The sequence below is a fragment of the Fundulus heteroclitus genome, chromosome 9 (genome assembly GCF_011125445.2).
Source record: "Fundulus heteroclitus isolate FHET01 chromosome 9, MU-UCD_Fhet_4.1, whole genome shotgun sequence".
Taxonomy (NCBI): Eukaryota; Metazoa; Chordata; class Actinopteri; order Cyprinodontiformes; family Fundulidae; genus Fundulus; species Fundulus heteroclitus.
Window position 1 is genome coordinate 37,449,392 of NC_046369.1, and position 15,178 is coordinate 37,464,569.

The following is a 15,178-nucleotide window of genomic DNA, read 5'->3' on the forward strand; positions in this document are numbered from 1 at the left end:
GTTTCTCCCACCTGTGCCATCCATTTCTGCTGCTCTTACAGAGTTATCATGCATTTCATGTCTGCTTTCCCTATTAAATCTGTCCTTACCCAGGCTTTCAGTTTGGTCTTAGATTTGCAATTGTATTATACTCTTTATTTTCATATGGTGGATTGAATAGAGCTCTGTAAGATGTTCAAACCTTGAGATGTTTTCTAACATAACACTGCTTCAACTTTTATACAAATACAAAGGCCCACAAACTATTCAATTTTCTTGTGTCCTCATCATTCTGTTTCACATTTAGGCTCTACTCTTTTAGTCAATCACATCAAACCCCAATAACATACATTCAAATATTTAAATATAAAGTAAGAAAAATAGAAAAACCTAAATCTTGAAGGGCACACAATGACTAACATTGTGAAGAACTGTTTGGAAAACAATTTTTGTTGGTTGGTATTTCCAGTTGTCACATTCACACATGCTGGATACCAAAAGATCTTAAGGTTGTTGGATGGATATCTTCACCTGAAAGAGATGATAATTGGGAATACAAGTTTATTTGAATAACACCATTACCACACAGGGCAATACAAAGTGATGTGCAAGAGAAAAAAAAAAGGAACAAAGACAAGACAAAAATGCATCTAAATAAAATAAGTACAAATTTAGGCATCCTATTAAAGAAACATTGTAATCCAACAAAGTAATACAAAGGTTAGACATTATAGAAATGAATTCATAAAACAATATTTGACCTTCGTGGGGAAACTGCAGCTATTACAGGTCACAGAAAGTGTTGGAAGCTATGATAATAATATTGTGGAGTGGGGAGGCCCACTCTTAGATATTCATTTACTGAAGTCTGAGGTTAAGAGCGTGTTTCTGGAGAACAGACTACTGGCGTGCCATATTTTACTGGCCAATTGCAATGATTCCTCTTACCAGCAGCTGAATAAATTATGAATCTAATTTTTAGTTTAATGTGAATAATATTTTTGGAACAATTGAGGTTATCCAATGACCCGGCCCCCAACAGGCTGTTTGAAACACCTAGCGGCTTTAATCAAGGCAGCTTCACATTGTAGAACAAGGCTGGCTGGAATGGACTAATTAGATTTTAAAGTAGCAACTATGAGTTCAACCAAGACCTCCAAGACAAGAAGTCAAGAATAATACATAAGACATAATGACAATGGGTCCAGTGGAACCACTTAAGCGCACCATTTTCTTTACCCTCAGCCTCCAGGTTAGAATCCATTACTACTAGCGGATCAACATGTCTTATTCTGGCTCAAATATACAGTGTCTTGCAAAAGTATTCACTCTCTTGACATTTTTCATGTTTCGTTGCCTCACAACCTGGAATTAATATGGACTGTTTCAGAGCTTGCATCAGTTTATTTTTAGGTCATTCCTGCCACTTTGGGCGGCAGTATTCTTTAACGTGAATGAACAATTTAACAGAAACCTTCAGTGTGCATAACTGTTCACCCTCCTCCCCCCTGCCCACAAAAAAAGAAAGAAAAAAAAGAAAAAGAAAATCAGCACTTTGTAAAGCCACCTTTTGTGGCAGTTACAGCTTCAAGTATCTTTGGATCAGTCTCTGTCAGCCTGCTATATCCGGCTTCTGGGACTTTTGCCCATACCTCAAGGCTAAACCGCTTCAGCTCCTTCTGGTCGGATGGTTTTCCTTTGTGAACAGTGATCTTCAAGTCTAATTACAGAATCTCAATTTGATTGAGGTCTAGACTTTGACTAGGATGTTCCAACAAATTTAAATGTTTCCCCTTGAGCTACTCAAGTGTTGCTTTAGTGGTTTACTTCAGGTCACTGTTCCCTGGAACGATAATATTCATCCCACTCTCTAATTACAGACACACCCACGCAGGTTTTGCTCAAGAACATTCCTATGTTTAGCACCATCTATCTTATGTTCGACTCGGACCAGTTTCCCTGTCCCTGCTGCTGGAAAACCTCCCCACAGTATGATGCTGCCACCACCATGTTTCACTGTGGGGATGGTGTTCTTGGGTTGATGGGAGGTGTTGGGCTTGTGCCTGACATAGCATTTTCTTTGGTGGGCAAAAAGTTAAATCTTAGTCTCAGCTGACCAGAATACCTCCCTTGAAACATTTGGGGAATTGCCCACGTGCCTTTTGGCAATCTCAAAGCAAGCCTTTTTATTTTTGACAAAGTACCACTTTTTTCTTTTTTCATAAAACCCAGCTCTATGAAGTGTAAGGCTTATTGTGACCCTATGGACAGATCTTTCAGTCTCTGTATGGAGCTCTGCAGCTCCTTCAGGGTTACCTTTGGTCTCTTTGCTGCCCCTCTGATTAAAGCCCTCCTGGCCCAATCTGTGAGTTCTGGTGGGTGGTCCAGTGTTGGCAGATTTGTTGCTGTACCGTGTACTTTCTATTTGAAGATGAAGGATCTAATGGTGCTCCGGGGGAACATCAAGGATGTTGGCTTTACGTCTCAACAACTTGATCTTCATGGTGTGATGCCTCTTGCTTTGTTTTGCTGCAACCCCTGCGGCCTTTGAGAAAAGGTGTGTTTATACTAACAGATCATGTGACACTTGGAATGCACATGGGTGGAGTTAATTTCACTAATAAGGGAACTTTTGAAGGTAATTGTTAGCACCTGAACTGGTTTGCTCATAATAGTGTTTAGTAAAAAAAAACTAAGTAAAGCATCTACAAACCTGCCTCTAAGAGTCAGTCCTGATTATTTTTAATTAAACTAGCCAACCTAAAATCAATCCCCAGTAGCTCATCTTACATAAAGGATTTTTACTTTGCAGAAACACTCAATGTGTTTTTGGCTGCTATTAAGGAACTCAGTCATATTTTTTTGTCCCATTTTTTTTGAGGTAATAAATAGACAATTGTTTAAAAATGAATGCACCTCTGGCCATTCACTTGTAAGGAATGGTTCAACCCACCATTTGGGCTTTAAAAACATCCTGATCTTAGTTTAAAAATTACCTTCCCCCAGTCTGATTTCTAATCCAGTGAAATGTTGTTCTTGCTGTTCTGAAGAGTTCTCAACATTGTCATGATGTTACATGACAGAAACACATGTGGATGATGCGAGTCAAATCCAGGCTTTACGAAAAAAAAAACTAAAAAATGTCCACTCTCTTCTCTCCAGCCATTTTTGTTATTTTCTATGAGGTGGGCTGTGCTCATATGACATGTCACACAAAGGATTGCGGGATTCCTTATAGCTCCTTAGCGGCGGTAAGGGACATCACAAGCTCCCTATGCTAATGGAACTGTGATAGGAAGGATAGAGGCTCCTTTTCCTACCTCCTTCCTTACTGACTGCACTACTCGGACAGCACTTGGTGAACGTGGCTCTAGCACCCAGAGCCACAGCTCTGTTGATCCATCCATTCCCTTAGCTCTTAGTAGTAACGATTTTATGGGATTCTTCATAAATAAAATTGATGCCATTAAAAATAAAATAATTGGCATTCTCCCAAATGATTACCTCATCCTCAGTAAGTAAGGCAGGATTGGAGGAATCTTTAGAACCTGCACAGTGTTTGAATGTTTAGAAGCAGTAGAGCTTTCTGAGCCATCTAAAATTTTAGCTTCATCTAAACCCTTCTACCTGTATGTTAGACCCAATCCCAACCAAGTTGTTTAAGGACATATTCCCTTTGATCAGTGGCCCTATTTTGGACATGATTAATCTATCCTTAGTAAATGGATATGTACCACAGGTTTTTAAATTAGCTGTTATTAAACCTTTACTTAAGTAACCTTCTCTTGATCAAAATGAGTTAGTAAACTACAGACCTATATCTAATCTTTTTTGCTTATCTAAATTATTGAGAAAGTAGTTGCTAATCAACTTTGTGAACATTTACAAAGCAATGACCTACTTGAGGATTTTCAGTCAGGCTTCACAGCTCAACATAGCACTGAAAAAGCTCTGGTGAAGGTCACTAATGATATTCTCATGGCCTCAGATAATGGACTTGTGTCTGTACTTGTCCTGTTAGATCTCAGTGCTGCGTTTGATACAGTTGATCACAATATTCTCCTACAAAGACTTGAGCATACTGTAGGGATTAAGGGGAAAGCATTAGGCTGGTTTAAATCTTATCTGTCGGACAGATTCCAGTTTGTTCATGTTAATAATAAATCTTCCTCAAACTCTAGGGTCACCTGTGGAGTACCACAGGGTTCAGTCCTTGGACCAATTCTCTTTACTATATATATGCTTCCGATAGGCAAAATTATCAGACAGCATGGGATTAATTTCCACTGTTATGCTGATGACACTCAGCTATATTTATCCATAAATCCTGATGAATCCAATCATTTACTTCGACTGCAGTCATGTCTTGATGACATCAAAAGCTGGATGACTTTAAATTTCCTGCATCTAAATTCTGACAAGACCGAAGTTGTAATCTTTGGGCCAGAGTCCTCAGAAAATAAACTTCTTAATCAATCACTTAATCTGGGTGGCATGAAATTGGCCTCTGGTATTAAAGTTAAAAATCTTGGTGTTATTTTTGACCAAGACATGTGATTTAATTCTCATATTAAACAGGTTTCCAGAGTTTTCTTTTTTCACCTCCGGAATATCGCCAAAATTAGAAACATTCTGTCCAGGAGTGATGCTGAAAAACTAGTCCATGCATTTGTTACTTCAAGGCTGGACTATTGTAATTCTTTACTATCATATTTCTCCTATTTTATCTTCCCTTCATTGGCTTCCTTGTAAATCGAGAAAAGAATTTAAAATTCTCCTTCTCATTTATCAAGCCCTTAATAATCAAGCTCCATCATATATCAGAGCTCTGATTACCCCGTATGTTCCTAACAGAGCACTTCGCTCTCAGACTGCAGGTCTACTGGTGGTTCCTGGAGTTTATAAAAGTAGAATGGGAGGCATATCCTTTACCTATTAGGCTCCCCTCCTGTGGAACCAACTCCCGCTTCTGGTCGATGAGGCTGACACCCTGTCTACTTTTAAGACGAGGCCTAAAACTTTGCTTTTTGACAAAGCTTATAGTTAGAGTGGCTTACGTTACCCTGAGATATCTCTATAGTTGTGCTGCTATAGGCTTAGGTAAGGCAAAGTAAGTTTATTTATATGGCACTTTTCAATAACAAGACATTCAAAGAGCTGTACATGAACCGAAAAACATTACAGACATACATCAGAAAAACAACGTTTGTCCTCTCTAACCCGCAGTTGGTCGAGGCAGATGACGTTCACACTGAGCCTGGTTCAGCTGGAAGTTTTCCTCCCTGTTAAAGAGGAGTTTTCCTCTCCACTGATGCTTCATACATCCTCAGTATGAGGGATTGCTGCTTTGTAAAGTGCCTTAAGATGACGTGTTGTGAATTGGCGCTACAGAAATAAAGTTGAATTGAATTGAATCTACTGCGTGTGGAACATTGTGTAGATTTTTCCAAAGTTGTCCCTTATTTGTTAGATCTACAAGGTTCAGCGTTTAAACTTTAACCATCTTCATAATTGCAACTGTTTCTGATCATTATAAAGATGGTTTTAGTGTTAGGGAAATTGTTTCTTTCTTTACAGAAACAACCTTCTGTTTACAAGCTTATTGTCTGCTTTATTCTTTTGGAAATCAAAAGAAAGCACTATCTACTTGCCATTCAGACTTAGCTTAATTTTTTAGAGTACTGCAACATGGAACCTAATCTCTCCATCTCCACTAACTTGAGTGCATTCAACAAATGTGCTACTTTAGTTTATTCCACATAGTGCGGGCTTACAGCCACAAGCCCTGCTGCTGAAAGCAACGGTCAGACAAGAGTTATGGGGTTTTGGACATGTGCTTTCAAGGGTTTTGTTCTGGTTTGGTTTCAGTGTGACCTTAACCTTGCTGCTTTATAGCTAGTGCTTATGGGCTTTGACCACTTCCAGGATGTTGTGCTTGTTATGATTATCATATCAGCTGCTGTCCCATTTCTTCTTTTTTCCCTTAAACCCCCCTAGCAGTACAAAACATATGGTCTGCACCAATTCAGAGCCGTGGAGTGCTTTCAGCAAAAGGGAAATTAAAATAATTGTTCGTGATTACAAATAAATCACATCGGACCAGATAATTGGATAGGATTTACAAGCATTTTCCACACATGCGAGTAAATGCAGTTTATCTAATAAATTCTTAAAACTGCTTTGATGTAACTTCGGTCAACACCTTTGTGAGTAAATAGTAAGAAAACACAATTTAAACAACTTTTGTTAAACATCTGCTCACAATATGCACCATTGTAAATCTAAGTTTGTCTGTTAACTGCATGTTTTGAATGTTTATTTCAGCCTCTTAAAGCCTTAAGCTTGTAGGGGAAGGGCCAAATGCACATATTAACATGCCTTTTTGTTTTTCGTTCCAAGGTTTAACCGGCTGTCTGTGGACTCCATAGATGAGAGCTCTTTTGCTCACCTCATCAACTTGCAAGTGCTGGACTTTGGGACAGGAAACACAGAACTGTCCTTAAAAACAGATGAGAAGGAAGGTGGGGAGACGATGGAGCAGGAAACATAGATTAAAGCACTGCACATTACAGAGGACAGAACAGACTTTCTAAAGGGACTGAACCTGTGAAGGATTTTTCTTTTCTAATATCTTACATCATTTTCAGATGCAGAGCCACATTTATCTGGTGCAGGATACCAGACAAAATTTCATTTTGTGGAACCGTTGGTATTGCAAATGTTTAAATTGAAACTTTAAAATTTTGTTTTGATTGTTCATATGCAATCTGTGTTTTTTGTTCTTAAACAAACAGAAAAACAAACAAACCATAAAGTCTCAAAAGCCAAATGCAGATTCTCCTACAAACATGTCTGAATCAGCACCAACCATGGGGGGAGCATGACAAAGGACAAAGTCACTTCCTGCTTTCCTATTGATCTTTAAACCATTCTGAAAAGGGCTGCCCTGTCCGCCATTTTACCAATGCAATCTCCTAGGATTTGTTTAAACAAATAATGGAAGCCAAGCACTCATTCTGACACTGAAACCACAGAAACCACGGTAACAGTTGAAGCAAACAGAAGTTCGGGACATAGAGTCATGTTTTTGTTCTTGGATGTTTTACATAACTTATTACAGACTAACACAGGCTCAAAAGCATTTGGTTGTCATGTTGTTATTCTGCAATTTATAAAAATGTTTAAGAGGTTAGATGATGTTAAATTTTATGAAGACAGATTTTCCATAAACTATCAAGCAAGATTTTTAGTGGTTCAGTAGTAGCTTTTCTTTGTATGTACAAACTTTATACATTCTGCCAGGATTTTTCTTTCTTGGAAGAAATACTAAGTTCTGGTGTCTGGTTCAATTTCTCCCTTTTAAAGTTTGTGTGATCAGTAGGTGGAACATATTCTCAATAAGTTTCAGTCCATGGTTCCAATCTCTTACTTTTAAGCCAGCACGTGTGTTTTGCTGGAAGTTGCAAATTAGGGATGTTACAATACACATAAATCATGGTTTGGCAGGAACCTCTGTTTTGGAGTCACAGTCTGATATGGATTTGGTAGCAAAGGAAAAATAAAACCAAACCCAAATGCAAGATTTCATTTCACTTATTTAAAACAGAAACAAACCTTCACAAATACAGAGAGAGAAAAAAACAACACACCTCTTGCTACTTCTAAGGTGGCTGGTTATGTGCAACAAGGAAGGATGTTTTGTTCACTGTAACATTATAACCATTTCAACAGATGTCAACCAAACTGATGTAAACAGTACCCTACAGGCTCTCTCAAACAAAACATTTGATTAAGTTCAAAACTGAATGGTATCTCTTTTCTTTTAAGAAATAGTACAAAATAATTTATGACAAGTATTTTTTTGAGGTTAAGCTAACCTTATCCTAGTACCAAATAAAAAGCCATATGGAACTGAATAGCTTCTCCTAGTCTGAAAATATTTTCAAGTAGCCCATTAAAAACAAGCAAAAGGGTTCCTGGTTGTCGATAATAATAATTATGAGTCACTCATGCACTGCTATGGTGGAGAGTTGTTTCTAAACTATCTCCATCTGGTAACTGATGCAAAACAATCAAAACTGTGCACATCCTCTTCTGGATGACAGTGGTAATCGCCTTTGAGAGACGCATTCTTCAGCATACCAGAAGCCTTTATTAGAGTTTGTAATTTCCCTCCAAAGATCCTCAACACATAGTAAAAATGATCAAATGTCACAATAAAGATTTTACCAGGGAATACATTTCTTATTGGATTAAAGATTCTGTTTCAGCACTGATCTGAAGTCAGAAAGTGCTCTTGTGTGTCACACTAGATGCAGTCCAGTGACTCATGTCTTAGTAGGTCAATGCTTAATAGTCATCAATAATAAACTCTGCATGTTATTATTATTCCTATCATTATGTTGTCATATTAGTTCATGGCGCTGCTGCTCCTTTATGCCCCAGCCACTGAGTTATTAAATATGTTCAATCAAATTAAAATGCTTATCCTATAACCTTCACTATGTTGCTATGAACAGTGTCATTTTAACATATAGGAGCATTGTATTGTCACATAAAGTGTTACATTCACTCAAAGAAAGCAATAAATTATTAAAAAATATAAAAATGACTACTTCTTTCTGAAGATTTAGCTAAATCTGTGTGTGTTCAGCATGTCCCAAACATGGAAAGGACAATACTTGTGATTTGTAATGATTTGACCCCAACAGACGCCCAGCCCTTACATTGTACCTGATATTCAAAAAACAAACATTGGGTATAACAAAAAGAAAGGACAGATAAATGTCACTATAAGAGAGAATTAGTGAGTTGGTAAAAGGGAATTTAAACTAACTTGACTACATTAATACTAACTGTATTGCTATTCATAAGATTTAAGACATGAAACCTTTTTGACCTTATCTGAGCAAATGTGGGAGACAGTCAGGCCAAATAACAGAAATCATTTAAACAGAAGGGTAATTTTCGAATGTTATCATAATCAACAATATATTTGGGTATATATATTAAAATATATTATATATACCTGTCCAGAGTAAAGGTAGTGATATGACGCACATTTCTAACTTTGTGAAATTGTTCATACAATCCATGAAAAACAAAAGCAAGAAAATTGTTTAGAAACACTTTCCAAATGATGTTATGCAATGTTTTGGCAAAGATTCAGTTGGGGTTTCAATGTTTGTACATACTTTGTGCAGTGAAAACATAACATATGGCATCAACATATGGTATCTGCTTATTTGAAAAAAAAAAAAAAAAAAACGGTCACAGTATATAATTAGCTGTGTTAAGTTTATATCTGGTATACAATATCACAGTTAAAAATAAATATTTCTGAGACAGGGACGTGAAGGAATGCAGAGACAAGCTGTCCGAGCTGGGGAGGCGCTCCTCGAAGTCCAGCAGGTTGTGCGGCTTGTAGTATTCGGGCATGTATGGCGCCACGTCTAGATAGGGCACGTCCAGCTCCAGATCAAAGCGAATGAACTCCAGGCCGGACACCAGCGTGAGGAAGAGCGTCAGGTGGTCATGGTTGCAGACCCTGTGCATGCATGGGTTCTCTCCGGGTACTCCAGCTTCCTCCCACAGTCCAAAAACATGACTGTTAGGTTAATTGGCTTCTCCAAATTGTCCTTAGGTGTGAAAGGTTGTTTGTCCTGTTTGTCTCTCTGTGTTGCCCTGCGACAGACTGGCGACCTGTCCAGGGTGTACCCCGCCTTCCGCCCGGTGAACGCTGGAGATAGGCACCAGCAACCCCCGCGACCCCATGAGGGTTTAAGCGGTTTGGAAAATGGATGGATGGATGGATTTCTGAGACAACAATGAATAGGGAGCAACAGTCCCATAAATAAAAACAGGTTGGCCAAAACATTTTTTGTTTATGCTGGTGAAGATTCTCAGTCATCCAGGTCATGGTCATTCCAAAAAAAGGTAAAAAACAAAGCAACTGGACTTGTTTTCCGTAGTTGAAGACGTTTCGCTTCCTCTCCAGGAAGCTTTCTCAATTCAAAAAGTCTGGAGTAATGATGAGTAACAAGCTTTATACAACTGGCAAACAAAAGCCTTGTAATGGCTTAGATAACATGCAGATTCAACAGAAACAGGTCCACCCCTTAGTAATGGACGGTCGTTAAAGCCATTAAGCCAGCAGATTGGACCGAAATTGGTCCACTCCTCTGTAACGAGGAGTCGTCAGGGTCGTTATTGGCCTGGCTTAAAGGAACAATGTTTTGATCACCCGAATGAGGGTGAGAGTTAAGGTGATGATTGGCCGGAATTAATCCTATAGCTGTGTTGTAAATTAAGAGAGAAAAACCAACTTTGAACAGAGGAGGAGGCCTTAGGTTTCAACTCTCAAAAATTTACAACACAGCTGGACATCTGGGGTTTTGGTTCCCCTGGTGTCTGCCTCGGTGCTCTGGGGGGCTGGTCTTTGGCTATTCACAACCACTATTGAGCATTTTTCCCATGGATAAACCTTGCATACACTACCACACTCTCACAAACACTTACAGATGCTTGGATCCAGGTACTTACAGATTCTCTTCTATAAAGAAAACCAATATATTATTATCTTCAGCTGTCACTTTATACATGTTGTATTAATTAATACTGTATATTAATTCTTCAATGATACCTGCACCATGGTCAACAAACTACAAACTTATGACATATGCTGAGTCCTTTTCAAAAGTCTTGAAGCCGCTCTCATTCCTCCACCAGACTCCATGTCTAACCACAGTTTCCAGTATAAGTCGTCCTTCATCTTATCAGTCAGCTTTGTTTTTTTTCTAGAATTATGTCCCTATGGGACTTTACCAGCAAAGACAAGTGTAAAAGTATTTTAGTGACTACTAGCTTTGTCATGGTTCACAGCAGTTTTTTCCTCACGTGTCTATTTAGATCCTTGTCTCCTTTCTGTGTCAGCAGATGTGGACAATGTTGCCATGGCACTTCCTTCTTAAGGTGTTCTGGGCACACCTCACTTCTCTTTTTCTGCTGCTCCTCTCCCAAGAAGTTTCCCATCTTTTGTTTTGATGGGTTTTACTGATTTTCTGTTTCTGTCTGAAAGTGTCTTTACAATGTTATAAAAATTTGTAGTTATTTCCTGCTGGCATGTTCTGCCTCTTATACTTGTCATATAATGTTATGAGGCTTGTCACCTCTGGTGGTCTATTTTGGGTCGTTGCTCACTAAGGCAATGCACTCTTGCGTTCTTGTATGACTGTTGTGTTAAAGAATTGATCTGGCTCCAATGTCTGTTGTCTATCTGTAATTTCCATGGTAACTGCCTTTCGCAGCCCAGTCTCTGTAATCTCTTAATCCGTAACAGTTGCATTGTTCTTTCTTGTCCTTGCTATCACAAGCCTTCCTCCAGGTGCTTCCTGTTATCTATCCTCTTGTGCTGAAATCCCCTGGCCCAAGTGCTCCTCGTCCTGGATATGTTGGCTGTTGTCGTCCTCATGTTCTGAAAACAGCAAACTTTTATTGGTTTCAGACTCTTGTCTTGCCTGTGACCATTTGGTTTCACTTATTTCTAGCAGGCAAAGGTCATAGTTTTCTTTTTTGCTTTACACGTGGTCCATATGTTCCAAGTTTAAATGTTAATTTCCCTGCCTCTCTCTGGCCTTCAGAAGCTTCCTGCATATGACAAGAAGACATAAGATGCAATGTGGGTATCATATGTCTTCTTAATAAAGACCTTTCTCTGTGCAGAGTTTAGATTTTTGCTAACTTTCTTTCGGGTATTTCTGGTTTTTATGTGCATTGGATGTTAACCCTATGCACAACCGTGTTGTAGAGGACCAGGTCTCCAAATTCTGAAATACCAAGGCTCCTGCCTGGTACCGCTACGAGGACCACATCAGGAGTGCACCAATGTGGCAGCTATAAGACTTTCTCATAAATGTTCTGTGTGAAACTTTAACAAAGTTAGATTGGAGACCACAGATATAGCTATTTAATAATAATAATAATAATAATAATAATAATAATAATAATAATAATAATAATAATAATAATAATAATAATAATAATAATAATAATCCATCCATCCATCCATTTTCTGACCCGCTTAATCCCTCATGGCGTCGCAGGGGTTGCTGGTAATAATTGATTTGACAAAACAAGAGTACATAAAGCCTTGGTGGACTGTTACAGTGTACATGATTAGGATTCAGAAGTGACAGATCCAGATCATGTTTGGACTTTGTAGCTGAAACTGTAGATATGTCTGTTAAACCTTTTCAGTAATTCTTTCAGCACTTCAGCAGTGAAAGAGGCAATCTTATGTGCTACTCCATGTCCTACTCTACTGTACTCAGCTTCTAGACTCAATTTAGTGTCCAGTATGATAGGTTTTACTGCATTACATGTAATGAATCTTAGGAGCCGGATCCGGTAATTCACGTAACCCCTAGAGTACGTTTCAATTATTTTATTAAAAGAGAAAGTGCAGTCGAACTGACAAACTTCTGGGAGCAGGATTGGCAGCACTGCAGGGAAGATAGGCAGGCTAGTGGCTGGGAGTTTGCAAAGGGAAAATGTTAATGGCAGTGAGAAAGCCAGTAACCTTAACTGGATCCGTAAGAGACGTGGAATCCTATGCTGAATCCACTCTCCAGAAAGGGGCAAGCGATGTGGGATAACACATAGGCAGTCCAAGGTCATGCACAGAAGATCGAGAAGAGGCTGAGACACAAAAGGAGAAATCCAGCAGGTTTCCAAGTCCATTTCCAAAATCCAGAATCGAATATGCAAAGGTACAGAGAGTGTGGAGCAGAGAGGCAGAGTTGAGAGGCAGGCAGGGGTCGATGTCCAGAAGCTGAGAACCATGGGAGTATCCGACAAGGCAAAGAAAAGACAGGAATCCTAAAACGATAAACGTCAAACACAGGCATGCAGGCTAAGAATGCTGGAAGGTCTACTCAAACTAGGTTTTCCAGAATCTGGCACTGGCACACAGAATGAGGCAGGCTTAAATAGTGCCAAACGCAGGTGCCAGTAATCAGGGCCATAACAGGTGCCAGCAATCAGAGCCAGAGCGAGCATTACATAGAAAGCTGAAACAGAAAAGTAATCACAGCAAAATCTGTGATCATTACATTACAAGCTGTTTGGTTTAATGAGTCACACAGTCTCTAGTCTGTGGGCTTTTTAATGGGCACAAAAAGCCCACAGACTAGAGTTGTAAAACGTTTTGCTGAGGACCTATAATAAGGTCACAACATGAAACTGCAAAGTGGCTTTGATCTTTAATGACCCTTGAGGAAATCAGATTTCATTTTTAACATTGTTATCATGTCCTCATCAACAAATCATGAGTTGATGGACTCCTGTCTTTCCAGAGAAAAACATCTATGAGGGGCTTGCCTGTTTTCAATTTGATTATTATGACAAAGAAATGTTTATTTCTAATACCAGGTTATTTTTCGCCCTGAGGTCCATACATGCTGAAGGATCCTGACATCTCTTATGTGGACAAAGCTGTTTAAAACCAGGGAGGATTTGTAGGGAAGGAAAATACAATTTAAAAAATTTACTGAACTGACTATAGATGGGGGATATGAATACACTGACATTGTTAAAAGTTTGATAAATGCAGTCCTATTGGAAACCAAATTGTACTTCTCTACTTTTATTTGTACTTGGAAGATAAAACCTATTTTAAAGTCAGTTTTTACAGGATTCTCTCACTCTAAAAACAGAAGAGTCACTAACTCTGACCACACAAGTTAAAAAAAATCACATTTTTGACTCATAAAATCTTTCCTGTACAGAACTGCACACAACTTATTTGATTGATTGTATCTGAATTTTGTTATATTATAATTACAACACAATTCTAAAAACACCTTGGTATTAAGAAAGTAATTTAACCAAATTTGTAATCTATTTATGAAATACTAAACAAGGCCTTAAGAGTAGTGTTACATTAAAATGACACTTTATGTAGTCGAGTGATTGGTCTAAATGAAATAAAAATCTGAAAGTCATATGATTTCTAGAATATATTTCTACAGACACTAATTTTAAATAAATGATAGCTTTATTACGTGGTTACTTGACAGATTCAGTTCTTAGATCACAGGATAATGTCTTTAGGAAATATTTAGTTTCAGATATTTAGATTTTGAAGCTTCACAAATTGAAACATTTGGTGCTTTTCAGTTTATTGGCATTCTACCAGGCTTGTTTATTTCTCTTCATAATTTTGAGTTTCAGGCTCAACAGGAAATCTGGACATTTGTAATGTTGATATTTCCAGAAATGTTTATGAAATCAAACATGTTCAAGGCAAAAGACTTAAGTCCTAGTAAAATCCCAATTCTTGGGATTTCATCAAGTCAAAATTAAGGTAATTAAATATGTGACATCAGTCCAAGTTATGTGACTTGTGTCAACACCTCTGCTCATTTCCGCAGCATATGAAATTGACTAAAACCGGCTTACCTCTTTTTATGCATTCAAATGCTCTCCTGTCTGTAAATAAATATTCTGAGACGCTTGATGAAACATCAATGACAAAATGTTTAATGAAGCCAAGTGCTTTAGTCGTTAACATATTAGCTGAAACATAAAAAAAAATTACTTCAGTTCCCTTCCTTGTCAGCAAAGCACCATAAAAAGGTAAAACCATTTCAGTTTACCTTTTCATTACTTGAATGAGTTTGAATGTATTTAAATTTGTATGGAAGGGGTCCTGTAAAGCACTGTTTTACCTGCAACTGACAGAAGCAGATAAAGTTTACTATCAACCTGAGGACTACTAAAGGAAAAGCTGCTCAAATAGTTGAGCATTAAGTTGGCATAGAAATATTTAAGTTTCCATGTCAAAATAAAAATATATCACAGCTGCACAGGAAATTCCATTAATCACACACAATGTCTAATGTGTATGAAACACTTTTATACTTTGTATAAATGTATTTCTCAAATAAAAACATTATATACGTAAGAACCTGTTCACTTTCCAGGCTGATAATACTTTTCCATGTATTTTTAAGCAGAGACTCTGACCACTGTGTACTGCTGACAATTTCTGACCAACACACTTTAAATAAAAAAGAACAGAAAAACTTTTTGTCACTTTTTTTTACATGAATACTGTCAGTGCTGTAGTATAAAACATAATCAACTTCTTTATTCTAAACACATGTGCCAGATAGATAGATAGATAGATAGATAGATAGAT

The 15,178-nt window shown here is 38.0% G+C and overlaps 1 protein-coding gene across 3 annotated transcripts in view; it reads left to right on the top strand.

Annotated features, from left to right (window-relative positions):
• Window positions 1-8,587, top strand: part of podn (podocan) — a 34,673-nt gene extending 26,086 nt beyond the window's left edge. For all 3 annotated transcript variants that reach the window (XM_012850241.3, XM_036141611.1, XM_021309380.2), the window contains exon 11: window positions 6,379-8,587. In XM_012850241.3, coding sequence (XP_012705695.2) covers window positions 6,379-6,529 — 151 coding nt within the window. In that variant the 3' untranslated portion in view covers window positions 6,530-8,587. The remainder of the gene's footprint in view (window positions 1-6,378) is intronic.
• The last annotated feature ends 6,591 nt before the right edge of the window (window positions 8,588-15,178 follow it).